The following is a 20,618-nucleotide window of genomic DNA, read 5'->3' as shown; positions in this document are numbered from 1 at the left end:
CTGCTTCCCTGCCCCTAAATTATTCTTTGAGAAACATACATTTAGCATACATTTCTCAAAGTTGTTGCATCCAGAACTGAGTTTCATACCATATTCACCAAACGTGAGATTGTTTCTACTAAGCCTGAGCGGTTGAACTCCTTTTTCCTCCCAGGTGGTGATAAAAGACTTTCACTTCCTGGCAGGGAATAAAAGGGTTTTGGCTGCATCTCCAGCAAAACCAGCTTTAGAGAAATGGTTTGGCACAGACACTTGCGAGCCTCAGCTCTTCTCTTCTGTGCACCAGGGGTGTGTCCTCCTCAAAAGTCTCACTGGCCTCTCTGGAGGGAAGCAGAAAGCTTCTTAAGCCTGTAAATTAGGGATGGTCACCTACATACAAGGACGAGCTCTGGGCCTCGAGGGAATACAGAGGTCAAAGATGGTCTCCCGGTTATCTTGAAGGTTAGACCTTCCTACCTGGGTAGAAAGACAATCATGTCTTGTCTTTAAGAAAGGAAGTTAGAAGACAATAAAATAGGTTAAGTGTCAAAGCTGTGTTCTTAGAATGAGTTTATGGGAAGCTGATCCTGAAATGGGGATTTGTGTGCAGGAAGCCTGTCGGGGATGCCTGTGGGATCAACATCTATTGGGGGTGAAGGAAGTAAACCAAGGAGAGGGAACATGTTCCACAGTGCAGACACAACACAGGCCTCAAGCCAATCTCTAGAAGGCTCTGGAGCTGGGGGGCTTTATAGGGGGTGACTTCAGAGTTGTCACCCTTTGAAACAAGATGGTCTGTCCTTCATAACCCGCCCCCCACCCCACCACCAGTTACTGGATGTGGCTGTCCCTGGGGAGGGTTCTGCCCTTAGGCCAGGTGGCTGCCTTTGGCAGTGAGCCATCAGCTCACTCCCTGCAGGGGAGGAAATGTGTGCCTCAGTTCTGACAGTAGCCATGACAGACATCTGCCACCGACCGTGGTACTGTTTATAGCAGGAGAGAGCAACAGTCCATTCCTAAGGGACGAGGAGCATCAGAGAATTTGAAGCATATTACTAACATCAGCCTCTGCTGTTCCTTTCACTCTGACCTGAGACCATCTCAAACCCTCAGAGTTACAAATGCTGCTATAGCATAGAATTGCCCCCATAAAATCTGGTACAGAATAAACTGAACTGACTCTTTTCAAACCAGAAAGGCCAAACACATTTCAAATTTGGTTTAATTCTATCTATTTACAGTTTTGGTCATGCTCCTGTTGTTCCCCAACTCACTGTCTCAATGACTACCGGATGTTTTCTTCCCAAAGTTGTTTCTTCATGATTTGCCTCTTGGTTCTGTCTTTACCCCCATTCTCCATCTCCCCTGCTAGTAACCTCTTTCAGGCCTTTGCCCAAATGTCACCTCCTCAGTGAGGCCTTCTGATTGTCCTAGTGAAAACTAGGACACCCCAACCCCCCCCCCCACCTTTTTGATTTTTTTCTAAAGAACTTGCCACCAACTGGCCTACTCTAGTCCAGTATTGATTGTATTTATTGTCTGTTTCTCTTTAATTAATGTACATTCTGTAGAGCAGGGATGGTCTGGCTTATTCACTCTGTTTTCTTACTGAGCAGAAGAATGCCCAGAACAGAGAAGCCATACAATAAATATGGTGAATGAATGAATGAATGAATGAATGAGTGGCTCCAGTTTTGGTTTTTGTCAGCTCTCTACTGACTCCTTGGAGTCAGGGCTTTGGATCGCCACATGTGGGAGGAGTCCCCTCTCTGATGCTCTACACCACACTGCTAGGCTGACTTGTTCTTGCCACCGTCCTGCTCAGAAGCTCTCCTGGCTTCATGCTGCCAACTCAGGCATTCAGCGCTCTCCAAGATCTGGCCCATCTCTCCTCACCCTGGAACAGAGGGCTCCCTCCTCCATGAGCAGCATTCCTGTCCCTCCCCTCTCTTTCTCAAATTCTGCCAGCAGGAGATCGGAGATGGGAAGAGGGGCAGGTTGAATGTCCTCCAGGTGCTCTGAAGAGTGAGCGTGAGGAGAGCTGTTGAAGCACTTCATAAAGCTTGACACCTTTACAGAGGACGGTGATTGCTACTCCATCATCATAATGTGATGATATCACGAAACTTCTCAATTAAATTATAGGTGTCCTGAAGGTAGGAAGTATAGAATCAAGCCATGTTCTTCTGTTTACTAGAAATGGAGTGCATCTAATGATTTAGGTCGCATGGCATGGTGGAACCAGCCAGTGTCTGCTGACAAAAGTCAAAGCCTAAATGTTCTGGAACTTTGCTAGCCAGTTGTCTAACATTCCATGCTCCCGGGCTATGCTCCCCAGTGCTTGTTGCTGGTGTGTCATCCAGAGGGGACAGAGACACTACTGATTATCTCAGAAACACCATCAAGTGACAAGGAAAGAACTAAAAGTATCTTGGGAAGAGATGAAGGAGGAGTTTCGGGAGTGTGGGCTTGTAGTTTTAGGCATTTTGAGTAAGACTCATAAGAGGAACCTGGATGGGCCCATCCAGTGGCCAATGGCACAGTCATCAGCTCCTGTGGCTCTCCCCTTTAGGCTCTGTCCAGGCTTCCTTTGGCTACCCTAGTTCAGTCTTCGATCACCTCACACCTAGATTATCACCATGTCTCCTGATTTATTCCCTTCCATTCATCCAGTCATTACTGACTGATTAGTCTTCCTAAGGCACCATTTTGTCACATTCCACCTTTGCTCACTCAGCTCCCAATTCTTTGCAAATAAAATCCCAACCCTCTTTTCAAACTCTCCACTGAGGCAAGTGTCTGTGCTTTCTCCCTTCCACACCTGATACCCATGCTTTCGCCCACCATTTTGTGCACAGCTAGAGTTTAATAAATATTTTTGAATAAATACTAGTGCAAATAAGCTGCTGTTCCCATCAATTTCCTTGTTCTTACCATCCTTTCTCACCTTGTGGACAAAGGTGAAACCCTACATTGTAACTGAAATACAGAGTTTTCTGTATGTATTAGCATGAAGGATCTATGGCTACAGGTTGCTTCTGGGTGGCAAGAAGCAAATTTTCTAAGATTTTTGTCATTCAAGAAACTCTGTAAGTTTTTCCAAGGGGGTACATCAAGGCTCCAGAAAACATTTGCTGCCAAAAACCAAGCACAGCTGTTCAGGCAGCAGAGGAAGCTGGTGCTCGGTAAAAAACCAAACCAAAACAAAACCCTGCCGCACATTTGGGGATGGCAGAGTTCCCAGATCTACAGCTTGAAATGAGTAGATGATAGAAGATATTTCGTATATAAAAGAAAATAAAACTACCGGATGCAGAAGTTTTCTCTCTCAAACTGACTTCTTCTAAAGCACAAAAACAGAGCAACAGGACTGCTAGGGATAAAAATAATGTTGTTGATGACAAGAGGCCCACTTCTCCACCAAACCAGCATAAACCTGCAATCCTCTCCCTTCTTTCCTGCCCCATATGCCCACACTCATAAAGGTCTCTAAGAATGATGGTAAGGAGACCAAGTATTACCCAAAATGAAAGAACAAGTTAACATTAAGCTAAGAAGGGCAGCAGTTGCATAAGAGTGTGACAATGGCAGTCAATGACGACCAGCTATGCTCCTTTGGGGAGGGTGGGGGGGTGGTGGTGGCACCGCCTACCCAAGCCAGGAGCACCGGTCATGTCTGCCAGCATCTGAGAGAAGCAGGGTGAAGGCAAAAGTAGAATAGGGACAGGCACCCCAGTGGGCCAGGGGGGTATGTTTATGTTCTCTTATTCCTCACTTCCAGTGCGATGAAGTTGGTGCCGTAATTGCCATTTTACAAATCAGAAGCTGAGAATCCCATGGGTTAAGGGACTTGCCCAACATCATATACTTGGTGAGCGACAGGTGGTTACCAGGCCTTACTCCAGGCCCCCAGGCTTAGTGCGTATGTAACCATCAGCACTTGTGTTCAACAAGATGCTACAACTGTTCTAGAGAACAAACAAACAAAAATAAAAGCAAGTTGGGAATACATTGGGCTAAACAAATTTAAAAGGCTTCTCAAAAACGTCAATGTTCTAACACAAGTTGTATAAAGTTTGCCAGGATTTCCTAAACTTAATTCACTACAGAATTTTTTGTTTTGCCTGGAACACTTCATGAGACTAGTGTTCCTCAGAACCCATGTTGGGAATTATTGCAGGCATTCCTTTAGTCTCTCTGAGATCCTGAGTCTGTTCTTGAGTGGGCTTGATGCCACTCTGAGAAGAGTCTAGGAAAGTCAAAAGGCCAGTGATGAAATACCTCTCAAGTATATGGGAATACAAAGGGAGGACAGGGACGGACAGAAGAGGGAGCAAGAAGAATGTGCTAATTATAGTAATAGTGGACACTACAGTACTCTTTGAAGTGTTTCTTTAGTCCTCATAACCATCTGTAAGATAGAAATCATTATAACCCCCATTGCACAGACGAGGGAATTGAGACTTAGAGAGGTTTGGTAACTTGCAGAAGGTCACACAGCTCATAAATATCTGAGTGTTGAATTCAGGTAGTCTGGCCCCCTAACAACTGTATTACACTTGTTCATTTTGAAGAGACATTTAGCTGGGAACATGTAGGGTGGAGAAGAGAGGTTGTCCAGAAGACATATCATAGTTACCCAAACAGCATAGAAGCTTAATAATAATAATATCAACTTACATTCGATTTCTAGCTTCTTCCACTTTACCTGGTGTCTACTGTACAAGATGCTGCATCAGGTGTTGGGGATTCAGATGTGAATATGACCTACATGAGTTCTGCCCCAACAGGACTTTTGGTCCAGTAGGAGGTACACACAGGGGATTAGAGCGTTGCAATACAGGGTGACACCTGCTCTTGTAGGCAAGTAGGCACATAAGACCATGTGAGCAGGGACGGCACCTGACTCAAATTTAGGATAAACTTTGACACTTTATAAAGGACTTTCTCCTCTATCTACTCCTTGAAAGGAGGAACAGTTGGTATGGAGGTATTTCAGAAAGAGCAGACCTTCTTGTCCCCAGGACCACACCAAGAGCCTGGAATTCTAGGAAGGTCCTAGAAAGGTCTGATTACTGTATAGTGTGGTCCTTCTCTTGAGCTTCTCCTCTAGGAAGTGCAGGGCCCTGGTCCTCTCTAATCTCTGCCATGGCTTTAGTGTAGATGCAGTAACATCCCATTGACTAGGCATCTCCAGAACCATCAATGAGCCCTTAGCCTGATCCTGGGCATAGCAGGAACAAGAATCTTCCCCCAAAATCCAAATTCCCAGTGCTCCCCTGCAATTCCAAACCCTGATGTATTTAAGTAGGACCATGTGACTTGCTCTGACCAATGGGCTATGACCAGCAGTCATGTGTATCATTTTTGAGACAAAGCATTTAATTGCTGACACAAGACTCTCCCCCCTCCACCCCCGCAGTGTCCTCTTCTCTGCCACAGTGATCAAGACAACCTCATGGTCCAGGCAGTACAGGTACAAACATATGAAGCCTCCATCAACCTGAGTCTTGAGTGAAGAAGTCTCTACCAAAAAGTAGCATAAGAGAAAATAAACTTTTGTTGTGTTAAGCCGCCGAGATTTGGGGCTGATCAACCCATATAGTGGACGAAGGGTGTGCTCAACCCCTGGTGCAAATAGCTCCAGAAGATAATGGTTTGGTAAGAGGAAATTAATTAATTCCTGCCATTAGCAGCAGTGCCAATGAGAATAACAAGAGCAATCGACCTTTGTACAATAGTGGTTCATGATTTTTCAGGCACTTTCATGGGCATGATTCAGTTTAGTTCTTGAAGTAACAATGAGACTTTGGTATACTCAGGCCTGTTTTAAGGTGAAGCTAAAGGGTTTTACATCTCCCTTCCTCAAACCATGACAATGGTTTCAGCTCGCATAACTGTCATCCTGGCATAGGCCACATGATACCACTGAAAAATACCCTCAGAGGCAGGAAAAAGGACATAGAAGCCACAGAGTCCCTCTCGAGAATCAGCTCCAATAAGTTATATAAATCAGGCAGGATTATACAGCCCCTCACATTCCTCAGTGAAGTCTTGCCAAGCAGTGAGATAGGGCTTTCGCACAAAATATAAAGCCCTGTGCTGTGATTATCAGAAAACATGTTCACCTGCTACTTAGCTTACTCCAGCAACCTCACTATCTTTGAACCATAGTTTTCACTAAAGCCATGGTGTCAACCTAACATAATTTTTGAAGTCATTTGTTTTTGTGGTGGCAAATATGATTCATGTTTATTACAGCAAATTTTTAAATACTTCTAGCACAAAGACAAGAAATAGAAATCATGCATAAACTGACAACCAGTGATATCTACTATTATATCAGGCTTGCCATATATTTTTCTAGTCTTCTCTGTCAAAATTGATGCCATACAGTAACTACTATTTTGTACACTGATTTTATAATTATTAGATTGTGACCATTTACCCATGTTTTAAACCTTTTTTTTTTTAAGGTTTTATTTATTTATTCCTGAGAGACACACACAGAGAGAGGCAAAGACACAGGCAGAGGGAGAAGGAGGCTCCATGCAGGGAGCCCAATGTGGGACTCGATCCTGGAACTCCAGGACTATGCCCTGAGCTGAAGGCAGACACCTAGCCACTGAGCCACTCAGGTGTCCCTATTTACCCATGTTTTAAAATATTTTCTCATGATACGATTTTTAGTGGCAGCATAGTGTCCTATTATTCTTTATCACACTGCTCCCCTCACCCCCGTTATTAGACATTCATGTTGTTTCAAGTCTTCTCTGCAAGATATTGCAATGAACATCTTAGTGCATTAGTATTTGTCTCTCTTTCCTAAAAAAATAGAAAAGCTTGTTCAGGGGATTTGGATGTCTCAAAGTTTTTTTTGTCAAAGTTCCTTTTAGAAAAAAGTACGCTGCTGAAGTGTAGGTGGGTTCTCATTTCCTATGCCTTGTTTTAATTGGACAGTGTATCAGTCAGGGCCCAGTTAAAGAAAAAGGAAAACACACAAGGTATTTCAACAGAAAGAATTTTCTATCAGAGATTGGTTTATCAGGTATTGGAGGACTGAAAAGCAGAAGAAGACTGAGATAACTCAGAAAGAGTAACTGTAGGAAGCATGGCTCACCCCTAGGGCTGTGGGGACAAAGGGACCCAGCTGGGATTGCTGAGCCTGCACACGTGGAGCAGGCACTCTCCATGGAGCTGGAACACAGATCTCTGAGGAGGGGGCACTGCCTGTAGCTCAGAGTCAGACTCAGACCCCTGAAATGGACATGTTCCTGACTGGCGTTGGTATCTCTGAAGGGCATGATGAAGCTACATCGGGTTGTGGGAAAAGAAAAAAAAATCTGAGTCGCTCAATGGGTTAAGTATCGGCCTGGATTTCAGCTCAGGTCATGATCTCATGGGTTGTGGAATGGAGCCCCATGTCAGGCTCCCTGCCCAGTGAGGAGTCTGTTTCTCCCTCTCCCACTACACCTCCCCCTGCTCATGTATTCTCTCCCTCTCAAAATAAATAAATAAAATCTTTTTTAAATGCTGCGGAATGAAACCAGCTGCTGCAGCCAGAGTGAAAAACCATTACTAAGAAGACCCTCAGTATATCAGCAAGCCAACCCAAAGGATCAAGACCTTCCCCTCTGTCCAGCTTTGCAGTGCCCCTCTAGTGCCCCCTACTGGTAGAGTCTAGCATGGAGTCAGCTGTCGGGGAGAAATGGCGATTGCACCATCCCAGCCCCAACCTCATAGAGCCCATCACACAAAGGTAGATTGGGGGCTGAGAGACAACAGCCTGATGATCGGACAACCATCATCCCATTTTAAATTTGTGTTGATAATCTTCTCAATACCAGTGATTCAAAGCAGATTAAGTAAGACATTGGTTAACATTGTCTTGGTAACATGTTCCCATCGGTAACATTGGGTAACATTAACATCATCTTTTGATGATTTAGTAGTTTTATGAAACATAAAGATCTGATTTCAGATAAAACTGGCTCTCCTCTAAACGCAAAACACCAAATTACTACCATCTGATATTTATTTGAAGTGTGTCCTCTGTGCCAATCACTCTGCTCAGCAGGTTGTAAGGGTTATCTCAGTCCTCGGTTTACAGAGAGGGAGATCTGAGGCTTTGGGAAGAAAGCACCGTGCTTAAGGTCACAGCTCAAAAACGTGGAGCGGGGATTTTTGCCAGCAGCCAGCTGTCAATGCCAAGCTCTCAGCCGTGTCTCTGTGCTGGTTCCCAACCCCTTTGCCATGTAGGTGACACACCTGTTCTTCCTCTGGCCTTGTCACAGGGATAAGCACAACAACCCCAGACTCTTGCAAGAGTCTTTTGCTTTCCCATGCTGTGGGGCACTCAGTAGTTAAGACTGTGTTCTCACACGGAGGACTCAGTACTTCAGTAACCAAACACCTGATGGTGAGGTCCAGAATGGGCTCGAGGCACCAGATTTTTGTCTTATCAAACAATCACAGAATACTGGAATTGCATTAAAGATGCTTACCAGATGTTTGAATCCCTCTGTAACATCTCAGTGAACAACTATTTGAATTCCATTTGAACACTTCGCATAACCTGTAATATCCCATTGTACCACGCAGTCGCCCTGTATTTTTAGATAGCTCTAGTTAATAAAAAGTTCTTATTTGCAAAGAGTTAAAATCTATTACTCTATAAGATCCACCTAAAATTTCTGATCTTGCTCTCTTGGACAATACAATTTTGCAAGTGCCTGAAGGCAACTGTCACGTCACTTTTCCCTAGTGTTGTGGTGAGGAGCTCATGTGCCTTTGGAGGTAGCAAGAGTCTCAAATAATATAGCCAATAGGGGAGCAGAACTTTGATTTTTATTAGAGAAGACATGCACAGAAGAAGGCTTCTCGTAGTAAGAGTACAGGTTTTTAAAGCAGACAAATCTGAGTTCAAGTCCTAACTCGATCATTTCCTACCTATAACCACTTACTAGCTCTGCGACCTTGCATAAGGTGTTTACCTCAGCAGGGATGCTGGTACCTACCAGATAGTGGCATTATGAGGACTTAATGAGCTAAGGCTTGTAGGTGCTTGCCTTGACCACATAGTAGATGCTCAAGAAATGAGATCTATAAAGTACACTGATGAGAGACACTAGTTTTATTTTGAACAGAAGTTGTGAAAATATCTTTTTATGGCAGTAACTCTTATCTAAATATCATCCCATTCCATCTCAAAAGATCAATTTTAGAGTTACATGATAGACTTTTGTCCAGGCAACCTTAGTCCACTAAAAAACTGAGCTATATAACATTTGGAGTCTGGAAACCTGAGTTTAAGACCTGGTTCTGCCTCTTACTCTGTGATCTTGAGTAAATTGCCTGAGCCTTGGTTTCTTCACTTACGAAATGTACCAACATAGCTAAAAAGTCCATCATGAACTACTGTGGAACAATTAGAGATAACAGTTTAGAACATAGAGCAATATGGGGAGGTCGGAAAACATAGTTTTGAGTGAAAAAGTGATCAGCAAAATGATAAATGTAACAATGCCATTTATGTAAAATTAAAATAACACACAATGTATAACACCCATGGAAACTATAGAAATCCAATGTATTATAATGATTGGCTGAAAGGAAGAGAATGCAAGCAAGTTGGAATGTTAAAAAGGAATCAGCGCAGCCCGGGTGGCTCCGTGGTTTAGCACTGACTTTGGTCCAGGGTGTGATCCTGGAGACTCGAGATCGAGTCCCATGTCGGGCTCCCTGCATGGCACCTGCTTCTCTGTCTCTGCCTCTGCATGGCGCCTGCTTCTCTGCCTCTGCTTCTGCGTGTGTCTCTGCCTCTGTGTGTGTGTGTGTCTCTGATGAGTAAATAAATAAAATCTTTAAAACAAAAAAGGAATCAAAAATAATGACAAGAAGGGTCTTAATGAATGAATGAATGAATGAATGAAAGAATAATGAATGGATAGATAGATGCTAACATGGGAGTAATGATGCTTCCCTACCTTCCTCACAAGGTTATTTTGAGGATCTGGTAAGAATATGCACAGGAAAGCAAAGTTAATTTACTGTTTCCATTATGATTTCCACATTGAACAAATAAGCTGAACAGAGATAAATATTCTCCATTGCTCTTCAGCAGGAAGCTGTCACCATGGCAGAGCCCAGGAAACCTTGCCCTGGTAGGAGAATCTACAAGTAAGATGACATCAGAACTCTTCATGAAGAAGGGCAGGCTCTCCCTCATTTCTGGAGACACCACTTGATGGCACAGATAGAAGCATCAGAAGTCTCTTCCCATGGATCCTTTGCAAATGGCCCACTCAGGCCCTCGGAAGAAGAGGCCCAGGCAAATGGGTGCCCCAATGGTTTCTCCACCTCATAACATCAAGTTTCAGGATTTGGTCCTCTATATTTTGGAGAAGAAAATGGGAACCACCCGCAGAGCCTTCCTCATGGAGCTGGCACGAAGGAAAGGATTCAGGGTTGATAATGAGTTCAGGTAGGACATCACTGATTTCACTTTGTGAATAAGCAGGGCTTTTGTGAACAGCTTCTTTGGAACCCAAGGAACCTATGTTTTCTTCCACATACAGAAGAGGTGATGTTCCCATTGGGAAAGTAGGTTTGCAATCAAAGAACACGTTCGAGCCAACTAGTTTGGGGAAATAAAATGAGTGAGTGGTACAATTATATTGAAACTAGTTGGCACCAAAAGATAAGGTTATTTCAGTTGTGGATTGGTGTTTTTTTGTTTTTGTTTTTGCCTCTCACCATTATGAGATGTGGTATCCAGGGATCATAACAGAAACTTAATTGGAAAATTTAATGCTGATAGCACTCAATTTTATTCCTGACTAAATTGAACAAACCCCACTGAGTTCAATCAAAAAATGTCAGCTACTCTGAGGCAGAAAGAATGGTTTGATTCCTTGGCAATTAAGCGAAATACCTGGCTGTGCTGAGGTGACCAGTGTCTGTGGTGGGCTAGGAGGAGTGACTGTAGCTGGCTCTCCATCGACACTCAAAAGTGGCCTTGATAATGCTTTTCCAAAGATTGGTACCAGTGGGGTTTACAGAGGAATGCTGGTTAGATTCAAGGACAGCTCTGTCCAGGGCTGGTAGACATGCTGCTGAGACTGATACGGTCAGACAAAAGTTTGCCAGACAAAAAGACAACTGAAGCCACCTCTTAGGCCACCCAGACTCATTCACTCACAACCCCACTCATCCCAGCAATTAGACTTGTTGTTTTTCTAACTGTTTTTCTATCAGCTGTTCATTGGTCTCCACTGGCTGGAAGAGAAGACAACACAAAATCCAGAAATAAATTATATTAAAACCTTGACATAAGTAATTCCAAATGGAATGGCTAGGGGCTTGCAGTGGATAAAGGATAATCAATGCAAGTGGCTGGCATTAATTGTCCAAGAAATAGATTGACCACAACTTTCTTAGGAAAAATTGTGAGAATTATATATGAAAATAAATTTGTATTTGAAAATACTTTTAAATATTTAAATATTTAATACTAAATATTATATATTTGATGTTAAAATATTAAAAACTAAATTGAATAAGCATTTCCTGTTGAAGAAACGCCAACTTCAAATTGCTAGAGAAACACATGTAAGAAGTCAATAATAAGATATTATAATTTTCAAAATACTCATAATTCATTTGAAGAGTCAATGTCACAGAAACATTTTATTTTTTTTACTAAAATGCCCTATTCAGAAATTCCTGAATCTCCCTTGGTCTCTCTCCCATGTGATTTTTGTGTGTTCTCCTTTATCCCTCTCTGCCTCTTATTTATGTTTTAACCCCCTATCTCATTTGGGATGTTAGGCCCAAATCTCCACATCCCTTCCATGGAATTATAGATTTAATCTATCTGTTAAATCTACCTAATCTTACGACTGACACAGTATGTTGGAATTAGGTGAAGAAAAGATGACACAGGTAAAAGGCCAAAACCCAGAAATTTTTAAAAAAGGAAGTTAAAAAAGAAGAAATGAAAAGCTTCAGCAAATATGGAACTGCTTTTTGTGATAAAGAAATTTGACAAGGGCAAGGCAGGAAAGCAACAGCCAGATGGTCAAAGTACCACTTACATAGAAAGCTCGCGGTTGAAACGTCCACACTTCCAGCAAGGACTGACTAGTTACAGGCACAGCTACGAATACAGACATGGGGGCTGAGGCAGGTACATGGAGAGACACGGGAGGCAAGTTTCTTCTTTTGGCAACAGAGCCAGAGAGGAAGTTCCGAGCGTCCGATGCCTGCTGCCAAGGACCAAGCCCAGCTGGTCAGGCTCTGGAGGAAACTGGTGCATGGTAAGCAAACTGCTGCTCTGTGTATGATGGTGGCAAAGCTCCCAGGCTGGCAGCCCAGAAGACACATTAAATACAAATGTGTTCTATAGCACAAAAATAAACCACAGGAAGTAGAAGTCCTAGCTCTCAAACGGAATTTCTGCGCATAGATACGTAGCCTTTAATTGGAAAGGGCAATAGAAATTGTTGTAGGGGGAAATCTCTAGGTAAGAAATTTAGAGACCTCCAATTCTGGCTCTGACCCTTCCCAGCTATGTAGTGTGGGACAAGACATCCTCCCCACTCTCTGACCTTAGTTTCCTGAAAAATAGTTTGTTCTATCTGGGCTAATCACCAAATGTAATGATGGATGTCAATGTGCTCTGGTAAATTAAAAACTGATATAAGGATGTAAAGTGTGATTGTTTTCTTGTTAATAAGCTGGATCCACTGACCATTATAGCAAAACCCAAATGGGACGATTCTGTCTCCATTATATGAACTAGGTCAAATGATAAAAACAAACAGAACAAAGACAGGAAGGAAACCCATCAAAATATTGCAAGTGGTTATTTTGTGAGGAAGGGGTTAATAGGAAGGGATATGGTTGCTTTTATTCTGTGTTTTCCAAATTTTTTTACAATAAGGTATATATTTTAAATAAAAATAAAGAAAGTTGATTTATAAAACAAAAGATACTTTTTAATAGTGAAGACTATACATTCCCTTTCTGGTATATAAAAACCAAAGGAAGAGGAGCTTAAAATATGTATATACAATTTAAATATATATATTATATTTTATATATTTAAACTATAAACTATATATATAACTATATATATAACTATATATATATATATTCACACACTCTGGATATAGGCAGCAATCTCCATAGTTTCTACACCTTTGGCTGCCATGAGGATTACAGTTGAGGAAAAATCTCTTACTTTACCTGTATCTGAACCCATAGCTTAGAAATGATGTACCTAAATCCATTGAACTATTCTGGAGTTATTTCTTACCCCAGCATATGTGCACTGTATCCTTATATTTGGAATGGGTTTCACTTTCATGTTATATTTATATTATGTTATATGTTATATTAATCGGACATTGACATGCTATTCAATGTCTGATAGAAAGCTGGGTCTTAAAATAAAATTCAGGGGAGATGCCTGGGTGGCTCAGAGGTTGAGCATCTGCCTTCGGCCCAGGGCATGATCCTGGGGCCCAGGGATAGAGTCCCACATCGGGGTCCCTGCATGGAGCCTGCTTCTCTCTCTGCCTATGTTTCTGCCTCTCTCTGTGTGTCTCTCATGAATAAATAAATGAAATCTTTTTTAAAATAAAATAAAATAGAAATTAGAGGAGATGTCAAGTCATTCGAGGCATTTTGCACATTCATGAAGAAGATACCGAATTTTATTCCATGGCCAACATTCTAAATTTTAGAGAACTTCGAAATCTTCAAATTATCTGGGACAAGCCAGAGAAGGATGAGAATCTCTAGTACTTGTCATGTTGTTATTTCATCCCTAGTTCTAGTTCTTTGAGCTATTTTAAAACTCTGTCATCAACTTTCCTCCGTGAACACAACAGTGAAGCTCATTATGTCTTGACCTAAACTGCTGATGTCGGAGAAGAAAGAGCTGTGGCTAGAACCAGTCATATCTACTGCTGGAACAGTAGAAACCCACCGGATGATACATTTGTCCTGCTCAGACTCCCTTAATTCTTCCACAAGGGTACCTTTGAAACATACTGTCTGATGAAAGCAAGATGTACCACAACCTTAAATCCTTTCTCCCTGCCCCTTTCTGCATCTAAGACCTATGACCTCCAGAAACCCTGCTAGAGGACAGAACTTCCTCTCCAATACGTGGATGTAATTAATCTATGGCATAGGGCTGGCCCCAGCTCGGCCACTTGGATTTACTTCTAACCTCCTCCAACTACTCATCTCTGGTTCCACAAAGTCAAGGGCATCAGGGGGGCCATCCTGTAGACAACCCGCTCAGACTGTTGACATTTTTCTTATACATAGTAGCTTCAGGAAATATGTGCTCAAAGAATGATTCGTCTGGTGAATATAAAACCAACCAAAGGAACTTGTGTCTACCAACATTAATTTTTAAAAAGATTTTATTTATTTATTTTGAGAGAAAGAGAGAGAGCAAAAGCAGAGGGAGGGAGAAGCAGACTCCCTGCTGAGTGGGGAGCCTGCCGAGGAGCTTGATCCCAGGATCACAGGGTAGGATCACCAGGATCACCACCTGAGGCAAAGGTAGATGCTTAACTGCCTGAGCCACCCAGGCACCCCAACTGTTGTAATTAATTTTTTTCTATGATGCACCAGGAATACTTTTGTAATCAGCAAAATAACGAAGACTTTTTAAATTCAAGAACATGCATTGTAAGCTCTAGTCCCCCTCTGGTCCAAATTAAGTCATGTTTCAGAATCTGTGGACTTTAAGTTACTGTTCATAATCTCATATAAAGTGGGAGCAGGGGATCCCTGGGTGGCTCAGCAGTTTAGCACCTGCCTTCAGCCCCGGGCATGATCCTGGAGTCCCAGGATCGATTCCCAGGATCGAGTCCCACATCGGGCTCCCTGCGTGGAGCCTGCTTCTCCCTCTGCCTATGCCTGTGCGTCTCTCTCTCTCTCTCTCTCTCTCTTCTCTCTGTCTCCCGTGAATAAATAAATAAAATCTTTTAAAAAATAAAATAAAAAAAATAAAGTGGGAGCAAAAAAAAAAAAAATCAAAGCAAGACTCTCTCAGTCTTAAGTATATCAGAGCTGGAAATAGAAACCTATCTACTGGTGCTAGTAAAGGTGTGAGATAAAACCAAATAAAACTGCTTTGATTTTTTTATGTCAGGGATTCTGAAGCAGATCAGTTGCTAAGAGAAATTGGCAGGAGGGTTTTCAAACAGCTCAGTTTAACTGTAAATTACTATTTAAAATCATTGTTTACAAGATAAGTCCTACATTAGATGAGAAGAATTGGGAATGACCTCTCTGCAAAAAGAAAACAATTTTAAAGACAAAGATAAAAGCAGGTGACCATCTGGGAAGGCTGGGGAAATCAGATTGGGGGGTCAGTCTGTCTCCAGGCAAAGAAGGGTGGCTGCCTCTTGCTTCATAAAGAATTTTTCTAAGTACACTATTAGGCAGACCAACTGGGAAAAGAAAAACAGCTATAGTGAGGATACAAGTATCAGAAAAAAAAATAAGAACCAAACTTTGTGAGTTAATTCTATAACTCAGGGCTTTCTGAACATCTGAGTGCCGCATTCATGATTGTTTTAATATTTTTTCCACATGCGTTATTATAGACTTAATGTATTTCCTTCAATTGTCTCTAAGATGAATTATTACAGATAATTTAGCCTTGTCCTAAGGATTAATATAAAAACCATGATACCCATAAAAACCATGGGTCTGATATGCCTAATTTTAAAATGTAGATATAAAATGTAGATATAAAGAAGATATAGATATAAAATAAAATGTAGTTATAAAAAGATATGTATTTTTCATGCCCAGTTGTGTACCTGCTAAAATGATCTCATGTACCTATGGAGAATTAAGTACCACATTGGAAACGTGGCTGTCATTGAACGCAACATCCAGTGTGGGGGAAGTTAAAGAGAGATTTTTCTCTCCAGCAGCATTTCTCAAAGTATAGTTCTTGGGCTGTCGAGTGGTTTTGAAATATGGTCACTCTCAAGGAGAGGCAAGGACTATTGGCCTTGCATCTGGGAGAGCTTGTGACTCTTTCAACCAATAGAGTGACACTGACTTTTGATGCTGGGTCACAGAGGTCCCTGAGACTTCTACTGCTCCCTGGATCTCACACCCTCATGAAGGAAGTTTGAGTCCCTTCTGAGAGAGGCCACATGAAGTTGCCTCAGGTTGATAGATACATCTGAACCCAGCCCCACTGCCATACTCACCAAAGTGTCAGACATGCCGAGCCCTATGGAGCATCACACCTCCATTGTCACCATGCCCGACAGTTGCCTGAATTCTTGATCCACAAAACTGTGAGATATAATAAAGTTGTTGCTTTTTTAAGCCATTACATTTTGAGAGGGTTGATTATGCACCAATGAATAGCTAGAACTGGCTACATCAGAATTACCAAGGGAGCATATTCCTGGGCTCTAAGTAAGATTTACTGGATCTGAATCTCTGCTAATTGGGTCCAGGCTTCTTGGGTGTCTCTGGTAGACACTAGAATTTAGTTCCTTTAGAGCTATTGATTAATTAATTCATAAAATCATCCCACAAAGATCTATCTATTCCCTGTTGCTATGAATCTGGCCATGTGTTGGGCATCAGGCATAATTATCCCCCAGATGATAACCAGGCAGATAATAATATGGTTCCTGCCCTCAGGGGCACCAAGGAGCAAGCCAAGCACATTTCAGTTGAACACTTGTTGGAGGAGAAGACCTTGCATCTTTTTCCCTGTGAGAAGTTGAGGGACAAATCCTAGTTCAGAATTGTTATAATTGGCTCCAGCCCTCCCAAACCTAGTCCAAGGCATCAGTAATTGGCCCTGGCTAAGAAACTAGATGTACTTAAAGAACTGAACTCGCTGATATTTCTGGAACAGCCATTTCAGCAGCACCTTGGTGTCTTTGGAAGAGGTTTGGGGCTGCTGCCTGGTGCTTCTGCTGCCTTTTAGTATAAGAAGAAAGCCCAAACCTGGGACTGGTGCCAAGACAGATACCACCTCAGCCCCAGCCCCAAGTTTTGATTTTGAAAATGACATTCATGTGTATTTTTCCTCCAAGGTAGAAAGTGGTGATAGTTGGTTCATGACATAAAATGGGAAAATATAGAAAAAAACTTAAACACCACCTCCCTCCGAGGTCTAACCACAGTTTAGTAGAACGTTAAAGAGATTGCTTGAGTCATGCACAGCTGGCTTTGTCCTGGCTTCACGGAACCTCCACAAGCCTTAGTTTTCTTTTCTGAAATCATATTGCCCACCTCGTAAGACTTGTGAGGACTGAGTAAGAATATGTGTGTGTGTGTGTGTGTGTATTTTCCAACAGTCTGAAGTATTCTGGAGTCTTATCTGGTCTTTTCTTTTGAGTATGCCTGTTTGTTATATTGTTTGTGGATCCTTATACAGCAGCCCCCATCACGTCCCCAGGCATTCAGGCTATCTCTGTTAGAGGCAGGGCGGTGTCCAGAGACATCCCCCATGAAGAGGTAAGTGGTGGTGGAGCAGGGGTGAGAGTGGATGGTGAGAGGCCTGAATTGCAAAGATGAGCCCCAGGGCTCCCCCTCAACACATTTGCCTCTCCGTAAGGTTTAGGTAAAATTTAGATCTCAGAGAGCCTGAAGGTCTCCCTGTGGCTTCTGCATCTTGGTGTGTAGCTATAGCAACTGTTCTTTCAGATTTGGGGGGACAGTCTACATGTCTTGCAGTCTTATTGAGGTCCACATGCTATTGGACATAAGATACCAAACACAAATTCTATGCGGCAGCGGCAGGGACAGTGTGGCTAACAGGAAGTGTTACCATATCTCTGTTTCTGCCCTTTGAAGGGAATCAGAGTTTTTTTTTTTTTATTATGATAATACCCTTCCAGATGTTGTTCCTTCTACAAAAAAGAGCAGCACTCTCCACAGCCATGGAATAAACACAAAGCCAAAGAGGGGTAGTTCAGGTTAGCTCAGCACACAGGCTTTGGAATAAAATAGAATGAAGATTGAATCTCTGCTTCACCAATTATCAGCTGGGTGAATCTGTGATGTCTCCAAGGTCTCTTTTCTCATTTTTATAATGATAAGGGTGATAACCCCTATCTCATAGCATTATTTACAGTTAAATGAGAGAATGCATGAAATGTGCCTACCATAGGATCTGGCACATAGTAATATTCCAATATTATTAATATTTCCAATATTGGTGTCCTCAGAGCAGAGAGAAAATTACCCTAGCAGCAAATAGACAAAGAGTTGCCACAACACAGCACTAAGAAATTGTCAGCAGAACACACGGGAGGCAGCAGCTCTCCTTAGCAGCTGCTGCTAAGGGTTCAGAACTGAAAGTGAGCAAATGAACAGAGACATTAATGGTCTGCAAAGGGGGTATGACAAGCCTGATGCAAGAAGCACGTTGTCATCCAGACCCAGGTGGCCAGGAGGAGCCCATCAGCTGAACCCAGGCAATGTGAGAAGACAGGGAATGGAGATTGGGCTAGAGCAGAGATTATTCTCTAGACAGTGTTTTCTTAAATTATTTGTGGTGAAGGACCAGTTTTCAAAAAATTCATTACAGATCAATGCTTTTATCAAAAAAACAACAAACAAGAAGCTGCTGTGATGGTGCCAAATTACAATTAAAGTTTCTAAATGCTGACTTTTGATTTCTGTGCTAACCTTGTGGGAAGCAGTGACAAGTAGTAATGAACTCTGAGTAGCCTTGTGTTGATGGCTGAAGAGGTCCTGTCTGATTTTGTGTGTGTGCTCTATTATTGTAGTTTTGTTTGCTAATTGCTTAATGAGCAGGGGTTGGAAGTTTGAATCAGAGTCTTCTTCCATAGGATGGGCAGCCTGTTTACTTGCAAATGTGCTTATATGAACTCTGTGAAAAATGCCTGTGGTTCTCATCCAATAGTATGAGCTCAGACATTGCCATTCTGTCCCAGGAGAAGCCATAGTGGGGGTGAGGATGGCAGGAGAGCGGATGGTGAGGGGCTTGACTTTGGAAGTTGAGCCCCAGAGCTCCTCCTAAGCACACCCTTCTCCCCTGAAGTTTAGGCAGAACCTTAATGATAATTATAATAACAAATAATGTTATATTATAATTAATAATAATATAATAAAGCTTTCCTCCAAAGGGCAGAAATCTAGACGGAATAACACTTCCTATGTAGCTCTATTAATCCTTTTGTTGTCTTCTTAAAGTCTTCACATAAAGAAGCTTTCCAGAAGCTTATTATAAATAACTTTTGGAATGATGTGGACCTAGACTGGAGACACAGTTAGTTGTCTTCCTGCGACTCCTGTCAGATGTGGTTTCACCACACGATACTTTTGCTTGGCCCACTGCACATCTTGACACCCAGAAGCCTCAGCTCTGGTCTCCAGACCCACTCTCTTCCAGCGCCAGCCTCAGATCCTAACCATCAACTGGACATTTTCACATCAACCGGCCACCATTCAAATGCAGCATACCTGAAATTTCATTCCCCACCCCAAAGAGATAAATCCCTATTTCTACCAAAACTTCTCTTACTTTACTGTGATAGATATGGGAAATTAATATTTGTTCTCTGCTTCTGCTTATATAGGTGAACTAATGCCAGAGGCTCTTCCTATGTCTCCTTTGCCTTCCTTCCTGGTGCTACAGGAGCCAGACCAGGTTAGAATTATCTCACATGCAGTCACAGTTTCATTCTACTAAGTAGCTCCCAACCCTCCCTATCCATCATTCTTCCCTCCCTCCAAATCACTGTGTGGACCAGATTAGTTTTTCTAAACAACACAGTGATGCTATGCATATTCTGCTCACAAAAGCCTTCACTGGCTCCACACCCCCAGAAAATAAGATCCAACCTCCTCAACCAGGCTTCTAAGACCTTCTATAACATGGTTGTCCCAAACGACTCAGCTACATCTATAATTACTTCCCCAAATAAACTCTTCACTCTGGTCCAGACCATTCTCCTACTTTCCTTCTGGCTCCTGAACCTTTTCTTCCAGGAGGGCCCAAAGTTCTGCTTTCCAGGTCCTTATTCTTCCCCATCCATCAAGACTGGGCAAAAATCCCTCCTTCCACAAAGTCATCCTGCCTCTTCCAGCTCACACCAGCTCTCTTTCTTCTCTACATACCACTTTCAGATCTTGTCAATGCCTCATGTCTTATCATAATATATGATTAACCATCTACTTCACATAAGATACTAATATCCAGAAACTTCCCTTTCCTTCTTTGGTACCTTCCTACCTAACTTCCTACCACTACTACCACCCCACCACCACTGCCACCACAACGACCTCTACCACCACCAGAAAGAACCTAGGGCTATGAATATAACAGTGAACCATAAAATACCCAACTAATCCAAGAATCAATTAAAATAGGGAAAAGAAAGAAGTCATGGAAAAGATGTAGAAAAGAGGCAAGAATTTTATTTTTCTCTTGGATGCCTAAAGATGCATCTTACTACCTCCCAGATTCATAGATTATTTGAACTGAAAAAAGCCTTAAAAATATTGGTTCCAGGCAGCCCGGGTGCCTCAGCGGTTTGGCGCCTGCCTTCAGCCCAGGGCGTGATCCTGGAGTCCTGGGATCGAATCCCACGTCGGGCTCCCTG

The 20,618-nt window shown here is 42.4% G+C and overlaps 1 protein-coding gene across 3 annotated transcripts in view; it reads left to right on the top strand.

Moving 5' to 3' along the window:
• Positions 1-10,216: 10,216 nt before the first annotated feature.
• Positions 10,217-20,618, top strand: part of DNTT (DNA nucleotidylexotransferase) — a 29,120-nt gene continuing 18,718 nt past the window's right edge. For 2 of the 3 annotated variants that reach the window (XM_072805868.1, XM_072805867.1), the window contains exon 1: positions 10,217-10,462. In XM_072805868.1, coding sequence (XP_072661969.1) covers positions 10,260-10,462 — 203 coding nt within the window. In that variant the 5' untranslated portion in view covers positions 10,217-10,259. Of the gene's footprint in view, positions 10,463-11,892; positions 12,297-20,618 lie in introns of those variants that run through there. The other variant, XM_072805869.1, reaches the window with a different exon arrangement.

This window comes from Canis lupus, chromosome 29 (assembly GCF_048164855.1).
Source record: "Canis lupus baileyi chromosome 29, mCanLup2.hap1, whole genome shotgun sequence".
Lineage (NCBI taxonomy): Eukaryota > Metazoa > Chordata > Mammalia > Carnivora > Canidae > Canis > Canis lupus.
Note: the sequence above shows the minus strand (reverse complement) of the source record. Positions and strands in the feature narration are given on the sequence as shown.